Source organism: Lethenteron reissneri, chromosome 21 (assembly GCF_015708825.2).
Source record: "Lethenteron reissneri isolate LAM-NWPU_2019-01 chromosome 21, ASM1570882v1, whole genome shotgun sequence".
In the NCBI taxonomy this organism is placed as follows: Eukaryota; Metazoa; Chordata; class Hyperoartia; order Petromyzontiformes; family Petromyzontidae; genus Lethenteron; species Lethenteron reissneri.
This window is the reverse complement of record NC_083799.1, coordinates 17,293,851-17,305,929: the sequence shown is the minus strand read 5'-3', so window position 1 is coordinate 17,305,929 and position 12,079 is coordinate 17,293,851. Positions and strand designations below refer to the sequence as shown.

Below are 12,079 nucleotides of genomic sequence, written 5' to 3'. Positions count from 1 at the left end.
CTCACTCACAGCTCACTCACAGCTCACTCACAGCTCACTCTCACTCACAGCTCACTCTGACACACAGCTCACTCTCACTCACAGCTCACTCTCACACACAGCTCATTCTCACAGCTTACTCTCACTCACAGCTCACTCTCACACACAGCTCACGCTCGCTCACAGCTCACTCTCACTCACAGCTCACTCTCACACGCAGCTCATTCTCTTTCACAGCTCACCCTCACATACAGCTCACTATCACACACAGCTCACTCTCACACTCACAGCTCACTCTCACTCACAGCTCACTCTCACTCACAGCTCACTCACACACACAGCTCACTCTCACTCACAGCTCACTCTCACTCACAGCTCACTCTCACACACAGCTCACTCTCACTCACAGCTCACTCTCACACACAGCTCACTCTCACTCACAGCTCACACACAGCTCACTCTCACTCACAGCTCACTCTCACACACAGCTCACTCTCACTCATATCTCACTCACACACACAGCTCACTCTCACACACAGCTCACTCACAGCTCACTCTCACTCACAGCTCACGCTCACACACAGCTCACTCTCACACACAGCTCACTCTCACACACAGCTCACTCTCACACAGCTCACTCTCACACACAGCTCACTCACTCACAGCTCACTCACAGCTCACTCACTCTCTCTCACAGCTCACTCACTCACACAGCTCACTCACAGCTCACTCTCACTCACAGCTCACAGCTCACTCTCACTCACAGCTCACTCATAGCTCACTCTCACACACAGCTCACTCTCACACGCAGCTCACTCTCACACGCAGCTCACTCTCACACGCAGCTCACTCTCACTCGCAGCTCATTCTCTTTCACAGCTCACTCTCACATACAGCTCACTATCACACACAGCTCACTCTCACACTCACAGCTCACTCTCACTCCCAGCTCACTCACACACACAGCTCACTCACACACACAGCTCACTCTCACTCACAGCTCACTCACAGCTCACTCTCACACACAGCTCACTCTCACTCACAGCTCACTCTCACACACAGCTCACTCTCACTCACAGCTCACACACAGCTCACTCTCACACACAGCTCACTCACAGCTCACTCTCACTCACAGCTCACTCTCACAGCTCACTTTCACACAGCTCACTCACACAGCTCACTCTCACTCATAGCTCACTCTCACTCACAGCTCACTCTCACACACAGCTCACTCTCACTCACAGCTCACGCACAGCTCACTCTCACTCACAGCTCATTCTCACTCACAGCTCACTCTCTCTCACAGCTCACTCACTCACACAGCTCACTCTCACTCACAGCTCACTCTCACTCACAGCTCACCCTCACTCACAGCTCACTCTCACTCACAGCTCACAGCTCACTCTCACACACAGCTCACTCTCACACACAGCTCACTCTCACTCACAGCTCACTCTCACTCACAGCTCACTCGCAGCTCACTCTCACACGCAGCTCACTCTCACTCACAGCTCACTCTCACACACAGCTCACTCCCACACACAGCTCACTCTCACACACAGCTCACTTTCACTCACAGCTCACTCTCACACACACAGCTCACTCTCACTCACAGCTCACTCACAGCTCACTCACAGCTCACTCTCACTCACAGCTCACTCTGACACACAGCTCACTCTCACTCACAGCTCACTCTCACACACAGCTCATTCTCACAGCTTACTCTCACTCACAGCTCACTCTCACACACAGCTCACGCTCGCTCACAGCTCACTCTCACTCACAGCTCACTCTCACACGCAGCTCATTCTCTTTCACAGCTCACCCTCACATACAGCTCACTATCACACACAGCTCACTCTCAAACTCACAGCTCACTCTCACTCACAGCTCACTCTCACTCACAGCTCACTCACACACACAGCTCACTCTCACTCACAGCTCACTCTCACTCACAGCTCACTCTCACACACAGCTCACTCTCACTCACAGCTCACTCTCACACACAGCTCACTCTCACTCACAGCTCACACACAGCTCACTCTCACTCACAGCTCACTCTCACACACAGCTCACTCTCACTCATATCTCACTCACACACACAGCTCACTCTCACACACAGCTCACTCACAGCTCACTCTCACTCACAGCTCACGCTCACACACAGCTCACTCTCACACACAGCTCACTCTCACACACAGCTCACTCTCACACAGCTCACTCTCACACACAGCTCACTCACTCACAGCTCACTCACAGCTCACTCACTCTCTCTCACAGCTCACTCACTCACACAGCTCACTCACAGCTCACTCTCACTCACAGCTCACAGCTCACTCTCACTCACAGCTCACTCATAGCTCACTCTCACACACAGCTCACTCTCACACGCAGCTCACTCTCACACGCAGCTCACTCTCACACGCAGCTCACTCTCACTCGCAGCTCATTCTCTTTCACAGCTCACTCTCACATACAGCTCACTATCACACACAGCTCACTCTCACACTCACAGCTCACTCTCACTCCCAGCTCACTCACACACACAGCTCACTCACACACACAGCTCACTCTCACTCACAGCTCACTCACAGCTCACTCTCACACACAGCTCACTCTCACTCACAGCTCACTCTCACACACAGCTCACTCTCACTCACAGCTCACACACAGCTCACTCTCACACACAGCTCACTCACAGCTCACTCTCACTCACAGCTCACTCTCACAGCTCACTTTCACACAGCTCACTCACACAGCTCACTCTCACTCATAGCTCACTCTCACTCACAGCTCACTCTCACACACAGCTCACTCTCACTCACAGCTCACGCACAGCTCACTCTCACTCACAGCTCATTCTCACTCACAGCTCACTCTCTCTCACAGCTCACTCACTCACACAGCTCACTCTCACTCACAGCTCACTCTCACTCACAGCTCACCCTCACTCACAGCTCACTCTCACTCACAGCTCACAGCTCACTCTCACACACAGCTCACTCTCACACACAGCTCACTCTCACTCACAGCTCACTCTCACTCACAGCTCACTCGCAGCTCACTCTCACACGCAGCTCACTCTCACTCACAGCTCACTCTCACACACAGCTCACTCCCACACACAGCTCACTCTCACACACAGCTCACTTTCACTCACAGCTCACTCTCACACACACAGCTCACTCTCACTCACAGCTCACTCACAGCTCACTCACAGCTCACTCTCACTCACAGCTCACTCTGACACACAGCTCACTCTCACTCACAGCTCACTCTCACACACAGCTCATTCTCACAGCTTACTCTCACTCACAGCTCACTCTCACACACAGCTCACGCTCGCTCACAGCTCACTCTCACTCACAGCTCACTCTCACACGCAGCTCATTCTCTTTCACAGCTCACCCTCACATACAGCTCACTATCACACACAGCTCACTCTCACACTCACAGCTCACTCTCACTCACAGCTCACTCTCACTCACAGCTCACTCACACACACAGCTCACTCTCACTCACAGCTCACTCTCACTCACAGCTCACTCTCACACACAGCTCACTCTCACTCACAGCTCACTCTCACACACAGCTCACTCTCACTCACAGCTCACACACAGCTCACTCTCACTCACAGCTCACTCTCACACACAGCTCACTCTCACTCATATCTCACTCACACACACAGCTCACTCTCACACACAGCTCACTCACAGCTCACTCTCACTCACAGCTCACGCTCACACACAGCTCACTCTCACACACAGCTCACTCTCACACACAGCTCACTCTCACACAGCTCACTCTCACACACAGCTCACTCACTCACAGCTCACTCACAGCTCACTCACTCTCTCTCACAGCTCACTCACTCACACAGCTCACTCACAGCTCACTCTCACTCACAGCTCACAGCTCACTCTCACTCACAGCTCACTCATAGCTCACTCTCACACACAGCTCACTCTCACACGCAGCTCACTCTCACACGCAGCTCACTCTCACACGCAGCTCACTCTCACTCGCAGCTCATTCTCTTTCACAGCTCACTCTCACATACAGCTCACTATCACACACAGCTCACTCTCACACTCACAGCTCACTCTCACTCCCAGCTCACTCACACACACAGCTCACTCACACACACAGCTCACTCTCACTCACAGCTCACTCACAGCTCACTCTCACACACAGCTCACTCTCACTCACAGCTCACTCTCACACACAGCTCACTCTCACTCACAGCTCACACACAGCTCACTCTCACACACAGCTCACTCACAGCTCACTCTCACTCACAGCTCACTCTCACAGCTCACTTTCACACAGCTCACTCACACAGCTCACTCTCACTCATAGCTCACTCTCACTCACAGCTCACTCTCACACACAGCTCACTCTCACTCACAGCTCACGCACAGCTCACTCTCACTCACAGCTCATTCTCACTCACAGCTCACTCTCTCTCACAGCTCACTCACTCACACAGCTCACTCTCACTCACAGCTCACTCTCACTCACAGCTCACCCTCACTCACAGCTCACTCTCACTCACAGCTCACAGCTCACTCTCACACACAGCTCACTCTCACACACAGCTCACTCTCACTCACAGCTCACTCTCACTCACAGCTCACTCGCAGCTCACTCTCACACGCAGCTCACTCTCACACGCAGCTCACTCTCACACGCAGCTCACTCTCACACACAGCTCACTCTCACACACAGCTCACTCTCACACACAGCTCACTCTCACACACAGCTCACTCTCACACACAGCTCACTCTCACTGTCCGTGTGTCTACGAGTGGGTGGCTCTGTGTGTCCTTGTGTCTGTGAGTGGGTATGTCTGTCGTGGTGACGTCACCGCCACTTAGTGGCGAATGGCGGTTGTTATTGTATGTCTGTGTCCCCACGTGTCCGTGTGTCTCTGTCTACACACAGAGCTGCTGGCCCAGGCTCTCACGTCTCTGTCTGACAAGGACTCGCCGGTGCCCGACGCAAACTTCAGACCCATCAACGCCACTGTGCACATTCTGGTGAACTACACGGACTTAAGCCCAGCACTGGGTGAGCAGCACGGAGTGAGCACCACAGCAGTGGTAGAGTAGAGTAGAGAGTGGTGGTAGTGGTGGTAGAGTAGAGTAGAGAGTGGTGGTAGTGGTGGTAGAGTAGAGTAGAGAGTGGTGGTAGTGGTGGTAGAGTAGAGAGTGGTGGTGGTAGTGGTGGTAGAGTAGAGAGTGATGGTAGTGGTGGTAGAGTAGAGTAGAGAGTGGTGATAGTGGTGGCAGAGTAGAGAATGGTTGTAGTGGTGGTAGAGTAGAGTAGAGAGTGGTGGTAGTGGTGGTAGAGTAGAGAGTGGTGGTAGTGGTGCTAGAGTATAGTAGAGAGTGGTGGTAGTGGCGGTAGAGTAGAGAGTGATAGTAGTGGTGGTAGAGTAGAGTAGAATAGTGGTGGTAGTGGTGGTAGAGTATAGTAGAGAGTGGTGTAGTGGTGGTAGAGTAGAGTAGAGAGTGGTGGTAGTGGTGGTAGAGTAGAGTAGAGAGTGGTTGTAGTGGTGGTAGAGTAGAGTAGAGAGTGGTGGTAGTGGTGGTAGAGTAGAATAGAGAGTGGTGGTAGTGGTGGTAGAGTAGAGTAGAGAGTGGTGATAGTGGTAGTAGAGTAGAGTACAGAGTGGTGGTAGCAGTGGTAGAGTAGAGTAGAGAGTGGTGATAGTGGTGGTAGAGTAGAGAGTGATCGTAGTGGTGGTAGAGTAGAGAGTGGTGGTAGAGTAGAGAGTGGTGGTAGGGGTGGTAGAGTAGAGTAGAGAGTGGTGGTAGTGGTGGTAGAGTAGAGTAGAAGGTGGTTGTAGTGGTGGTAGAGTAGAGTAGAGAGTGGTGGTAGTGGTGGTAGAGTATAGTAGAGAGTGGTGGTAGTGGTGGTAGAGTAGAGTAGAGAATGGTGATAGTGGTGGTAGAGTAGAGTAGAGAGTGGTGGTAGTGGTGGTAGAGTAGAGTAGAGAGTGGTGGTAGTGGTGGTAGAGTAGAGTAGAGAGTGGTGGTAGTGGTGGTAGAGTAGAGTAGAGAGTGGTGGTAGTGGTGGTAGAGTAGAGTAGAGAGTGGTTGTAGTGGTGGTAGAGTAGAGTAGAGAGTGGTGGTAGTGGTGGTAGAGTAGAGTAGAGAGTGGTGGTAGTGGTGGTAGAGTAGAGTAGAGAGTGGTGGTAGTGGTGGTAGAGTAGAGTAGAGGGTGGTGGTAGTGGTGGTAGAGTAGAGTAGAGAGTGGTGGTAGTAGTGGTGGTAGAGTAGAGTAGAGAGTGGTGGTAGTAAAGTAGAGTAGAGAGTGGTGGTAGTGGTGGTAGAGTAGAGTAGAGAGTGGTGGTAGTGGTGGTAGAGTATAGTAGAGAGTGGTGGTAGTAGTGGTAGAGTAGAGTAGAGAGTGGTGGTAGTGGTGGTAGAGTAGAGTAGAGAGTGGTGGTAGTGGTGGTAGAATATAGTAGAGAGTGGTGGTAGTAGTGGTAGAGTAGAGTAGAGAGTGGTGGTAGTGGTGGTAGAGTAGAGAGTGGTTTTAGTGGTGGTAGATTAGAGTAGAGAGTGGTGGTAGTGGTGGTAGAGTAGAGTAGAGAGTGGTTGTAGTGGTGGTAGAGTAGATTAGAGAGTGGTGGTAGTGGTGGTAGAGTAGAGTAGAGAGTGGTGGTAGTAGTGGTGGTAGAGTAGAGTAGAGAGTGGTGGTAGTAAAGTAGAGTAGAGAGTGGTGGTAGTGGTGGTAGAGTAGAGTAGAGAGTGGTGGTAGTCGTGGTAGAGTAGAGTAGAGAGTGGTGGTAGTGGTGGTAGAGTAGAGAGTGGTGGTAGTGGTGGTAGAGTATAGTAGAGAGTGGTGGTAGTGGCGGTAGAGTAGAGAGTGGTGATAGTGGTGGTAGAGTATAGTAGAGAGTGGTGGTAGAGGTGTTAGAGTAGAGTAGAGAGTGGTGATAGTGGTGGTAGAGTAGAGAGTGGTCGTAGTGGTGGTAGAGTAGAGTAGAGAGTGGTGGTAGTGGTGGTAGAGTATAGTAGAGAGTGGTGGTAGTGGTGGTAGAGTAGAGAGTGGTTGTAGTGGTGGTAGAGTAGAGTAGAGAGTAGTTGTAGTGGTGGTAGAGTAGAGTAGAGATTGGTGGTAGTGGTGGTAGAGTAGAGTAGAGAATGGTGATAGTGGTGGTAGAGTAGAGTACAGAGTGGTGGTAGCAGTGGTAGAGTAGAGTAGAGAGTGGTGATAGTGGTGGTAGAGTAGAGAGTGATCGTAGTGGTGGTAGAGTAGAGAGTGGTGGTAGTGGTAATAGAGTAGAGAGTGGTGATAGTGGTGGTAGAGTAGAGAGTGGTGGTAGTGGTGGTAGAGTAGAGTAGAGAGTGGTGGTAGTGGTGGTAGAGTAGAGTAGAAGGTGGTTGTAGTGGTGGTAGAGTAGAGTAGAGAGTGGTGGTAGTGGTGGTAGAGTATAGTAGAGAGTGGTGGTAGTGGTGGTAGAGTAGAGTAGAGAATGGTGATAGTGGTGGTAGAGTAGAGTAGAGAGTGGTTGTAGTGGTGGTAGAGTAGAGTAGAGAGTGGTGGTAGTGGTGGTAGAGTAGAGTAGAGAGTGGTGGTAGTGGTGGTAGAGTAGAGTAGAGAGTGGTGGTAGTGGTGGTAGAGTAGAGTAGAGAGTGGTGGTAGTCGTGGTAGAGTAGAGTAGAGAGTGGTGGTAGTGGTGGTAAAGTAGAGTAGAGAGTGGTGGTAGTGGTGGTAGAGTAGAGTAGAGAGTGGTGGTAGTAGTGGTGGTAGAGTAGAGTAGAGAGTGGTGGTAGTAAAGTAGAGTAGAGAGTGGTGGTAGTGGTGGTAGAGTAGAGTAGAGAGTGGTGGTAGTCGTGGTAGAGTAGAGTAGAGTGTGGGGGTAGTGGTGGTAGAGTAGAGAGTGGTTGTAGTGGTGGTAGAGTAGAGTAGAGAGTGGTGGTAGTGGTGGTAGAGTAGAGAGTGGTTGTAGTGGTGGTAGAGTAGAGTAGAGAGTGGTGATAGTGGTGGTAGAGTAGAGTAGAGAGTGGTGGTAGTAGTGGTGGTAGAGTAGAGTAGAGAGTGGTGGTAGTAAAGTAGAGTAGAGAGTGGTGGTAGTGGTGGTAGAGTAGAGTAGAGAGTGGTGGTAGTCGTGGTAGAGTAGAGTAGAGAGTGGTGGTAGTGGTGGTAGAGTAGAGAGTGGTTGTAGTGGTGGTAGAGTAGAGTAGAGAGTGGTGGTAGTGGTGGTAGAGTAGAGAGTGGTTGTAGTGGTGGTAGAGTAGAGTAGAGAGTGGTGGTAGTGGTGGTAGAGTAGAGTAGAGAGTGGTGGTAGTGGTGGTAGAGTAGAGTAGAGAGTGGTGGTAGTGGTGGTAGAGTAGAGAGTGGTTGTAGTGGTGGTAGAGTAGAGTAGAGAGTGGTGGTAGTGGTGGTAGAGTAGAGTAGAGAGTGGTGGTAGTGGTGGTAGAGTATAGTAGAGAGTGGTGGTAGTGGCGGTAGAGTAGAGAGTGGTGATAGTGGTGGTAGAGTATAGTAGAGAGTGGTGGTAGAGGTGTTAGAGTAGAGTAGAGAGTGGTGATAGTGGTGGTAGAGTAGAGAGTGGTCGTAGTGGTGGTAGAGTAGAGTAGAGAGTGGTGGTAGTGGTGGTAGTGGTGGTAGAGTATAGTAGAGAGTGGTGGTAGTGGTGGTAGAGTAGAGAGTGGTTGTAGTGGTGGTAGAGTAGAGTAGAGAGTAGTTGTGGTGGTGGTAGAGTAGAGTAGAGATTGGTGGTAGTGGTGGTAGAGTAGAGTAGAGAGTGGTGGTAGTGGTGGTAGAGTAGAGTAGAGAGTGGTTGTAGTGGTGGTAGATTAGAGTAGAGAGTGGTGGTAGTGGTGTTAGAGTAGAGTAGACAGTGGTGGTAGTGGTGGTAGAGTAGAGTAGGGAGTGGTGATAGTAGTGGTGGTAGAGTAGAGTAGAGAGTGGTGGTAGTAAAGTAGAGTAGAGAGTGGTTGTAGTGGTGGTAGAGTAGTGTAGAGAATGGTGATAGTGGTGGTAGAGTAGAGTAGAGAGTGGTTGTAGTGGTGGTAGAGTAGAGTAGAGAGTGGTGGTAGTGGTGGTAGAGTAGAGTAGAGAGTGGTGGTAGTGGTGGTAGAGTAGAGTAGAGAGTGGTGGTAGTAGTGGTGGTAGAGTAGAGTAGAGAGTGGTGGTAGTAAAGTAGAGTAGAGAGTGGTGGTAGTGGTGGTAGAGTAGAGTAGAGAGTTGTGGTAGTCGTGGTAGAGTAGAGTAGAGAATGGTATAGTGGAGGTAGAGTAGAGAGTGGTTGTAGTGGTGATAGAGTAGAGTAGAGAGTGGTGGTAGTAGTGGTGGTAGAGTAGAGTAGAGAGTGGTGGTAGTAAAGTAGAGTAGAGAGTGGTTGTAGTGGTGGTAGAGTAGAGTAGAGAATGGTGATAGTGGTGGTAGAGTAGAGTAGAGAGTGGTTGTAGTGGTGGTAGAGTAGAGTAGAGAGTGGTGGTAGTGGTGGTAGAGTAGAGTAGAGAGTCGTGATAGTGGTGGTAGAGTAGAGTAGAGAGTGGTGGTAGTAGTCGTGGTAGAGTAGAGTAGAGAGTGGTGGTAGTAAAGTAGAGTAGAGAGTGGTGGTAGTGGTGGTAGAGTAGAGTAGAGAGTTGTGGTAGTCGTGGTAGAGTAGAGTAGAGAATGGTATAGTGGAGGTAGAGTAGAGAGTGGTTGTAGTGGTGGTAGAGTAGAGTAGAGAGTGGTGGTAGTGGTGGTAGAGTAGAGAGTGGTGATAGTGGTGGTAGAGTAGAGTAGAGAGTGGTTGTAGTGGTGGTAGAGTAGAGTAGAGAGTGGTGGTAGTGGTGGTAGAGTAGAGAGTGGTGGTAGTGGTGGTAGAGTATAGTAGAGAGTGGTGGTAGTGGCGGTAGAGTAGAGAGTGGTGATAGTGGTGGTAGAGTATAGTAGAGAGTGGTGGTAGTGGTGTTAGAGTAGAGTAGAGAGTGGTGATAGTGGTGGTAGAGTAGAGTAGAGAGTGGTGGTAGTGGTGGTAGAGTATAGTAGAGAGTGGTGGTAGTGGTGGTAGAGTAGAGTAGAGAGTGGTGGTAGTGGTGGTAGAGTAGAGAGTGGTTGTAGTGGTGGTAGATTAGAGTAGAGAGTGGTGGTAGTGGTGGTAGAGTAGAGTAGAGAGTGGTGGTAGTCGTGGTAGAGTAGAGTAGAGAGTGGTGGTAGTGGTGGTAGAGTAGAGAGTGGTTGTAGTGGTGGTAGATTAGAGTAGAGAGTGGTGGTAGTGGTGGTAGAGTAGAGTAGAGAGTGGTGGTAGTCGTGGTAGAGTAGAGAGTGTTGGTAGTGGTGGTAGAGTAGAGAGTGGTGGTAGTGGTGGTAGAGTATAGTAGAGAGTGGTGGTAGTGGCGGTAGAGTAGAGTAGAGAGTGGTGATAGTGGTGGTAGAGTAGAGAGTGGTCGTAGTGGTGGTAGAGTAGAGTAGAGAGTGGTGGTAGTGGTGGTAGAGTAGAGTAGAGAGTGGTGGTAGTGGTGGTAGAGTAGAGAGTGGTTGTAGTGGTGGTAGAGTAGAGTAGAGAGTAGTTGTAGTGGTGGTAGAGTAGAGTAGAGATTGGTGGTAGTGGTGGTAGAGTAGAGTAGAGAGTGGTGGTAGTGGTGGTAGAGTAGAGTAGAGAGTGGTTGTAGTGGTGGTAGATTAGAGTAGAGAGTGGTGGTAGTGGTGTTAGAGTAGAGTAGACAGTGGTGGTAGTGGTGGTAGAGTAGAGTAGAGAGTGGTGGTAGTGGTGGTAGAGTAGAGTAGAGAGTTGTGGTAGTCGTGGTAGAGTAGAGTAGAGAATGGTATAGTGGAGGTAGAGTAGAGAGTGGTTGTAGTGGTGGTAGAGTAGAGTAGAGAGTGGTGGTAGTGGTGGTAGAGTAGAGAGTGGTGATAGTGGTGGTAGAGTAGAGTAGAGAGTGGTTGTAGTGGTGGTAGAGTAGAGTAGAGAGTGGTGGTAGTGGTGGTAGAGTAGAGAGTGGTGGTAGTGGTGGTAGAGTATAGTAGAGAGTGGTGGTAGTGGCGGTAGAGTAGAGAGTGGTGATAGTGGTGGTAGAGTATAGTAGAGAGTGGTGGTAGTGGTGTTAGAGTAGAGTAGAGAGTGGTGATAGTGGTGGTAGAGTAGAGTAGAGAGTGGTGGTAGTGGTGGTAGAGTATAGTAGAGAGTGGTGGTAGTGGTGGTAGAGTAGAGTAGAGAGTGGTGGTAGTGGTGGTAGAGTAGAGAGTGGTTGTAGTGGTGGTAGATTAGAGTAGAGAGTGGTGGTAGTGGTGGTAGAGTAGAGTAGAGAGTGGTGGTAGTCGTGGTAGAGTAGAGTAGAGAGTGGTGGTAGTGGTGGTAGAGTAGAGAGTGGTTGTAGTGGTGGTAGATTAGAGTAGAGAGTGGTGGTAGTGGTGGTAGAGTAGAGTAGAGAGTGGTGGTAGTCGTGGTAGAGTAGAGAGTGTTGGTAGTGGTGGTAGAGTAGAGAGTGGTGGTAGTGGTGGTAGAGTATAGTAGAGAGTGGTGGTAGTGGCGGTAGAGTAGAGTAGAGAGTGGTGATAGTGGTGGTAGAGTAGAGAGTGGTCGTAGTGGTGGTAGAGTAGAGTAGAGAGTGGTGGTAGTGGTGGTAGAGTAGAGTAGAGAGTGGTGGTAGTGGTGGTAGAGTAGAGAGTGGTTGTAGTGGTGTAGAGTAGAGTAGAGAGTAGTTGTAGTGGTGGTAGAGTAGAGTAGAGATTGGTGGTAGTGGTGGTAGAGTAGAGTAGAGAGTGGTGGTAGTGGTGGTAGAGTAGAGTAGAGAGTGGTTGTAGTGGTGGTAGATTAGAGTAGAGAGTGGTGGTAGTGGTGTTAGAGTAGAGTAGACAGTGGTGGTAGTGGTGGTAGAGTAGAGTAGAGAGTGGTGGTAGTGGTGGTAGAGTAGAGAGTGGTTGTAGTGGTGGTAGATTAGAGTAGAGAGTGGTGGTAGTGGTGGTAGAGTAGAGTAGAGAGTGGTGGTAGTCGTGGTAGAGTAGAGTAGAGAGTGGTGGTAGTGGTGGTAGAGTAGAGAGTGGTTGTAGTGGTGGTAGATTAGAGTAGAGAGTGGTGGTAGTGGTGGTAGAGTAGAGTAGAGAGTGGTGGTAGTCGTGGTAGAGTAGAGAGTGTTGGTAGTGGTGGTAG

General features: G+C 50.3%; 1 protein-coding gene across 3 annotated transcripts in view; it reads left to right on the top strand.

Moving 5' to 3' along the window:
- The window catches only part of LOC133345334 (uncharacterized), a 102,185-nt gene that overhangs the window by 55,143 nt on the left and 34,963 nt on the right, over window positions 1-12,079 (top strand). For all 3 annotated transcript variants that reach the window (XM_061556010.1, XM_061556011.1, XM_061556009.1), the window contains exon 3: window positions 4,924-5,049. In XM_061556010.1, coding sequence (XP_061411994.1) covers window positions 4,924-5,049 — 126 coding nt within the window. The remainder of the gene's footprint in view (window positions 1-4,923; window positions 5,050-12,079) is intronic.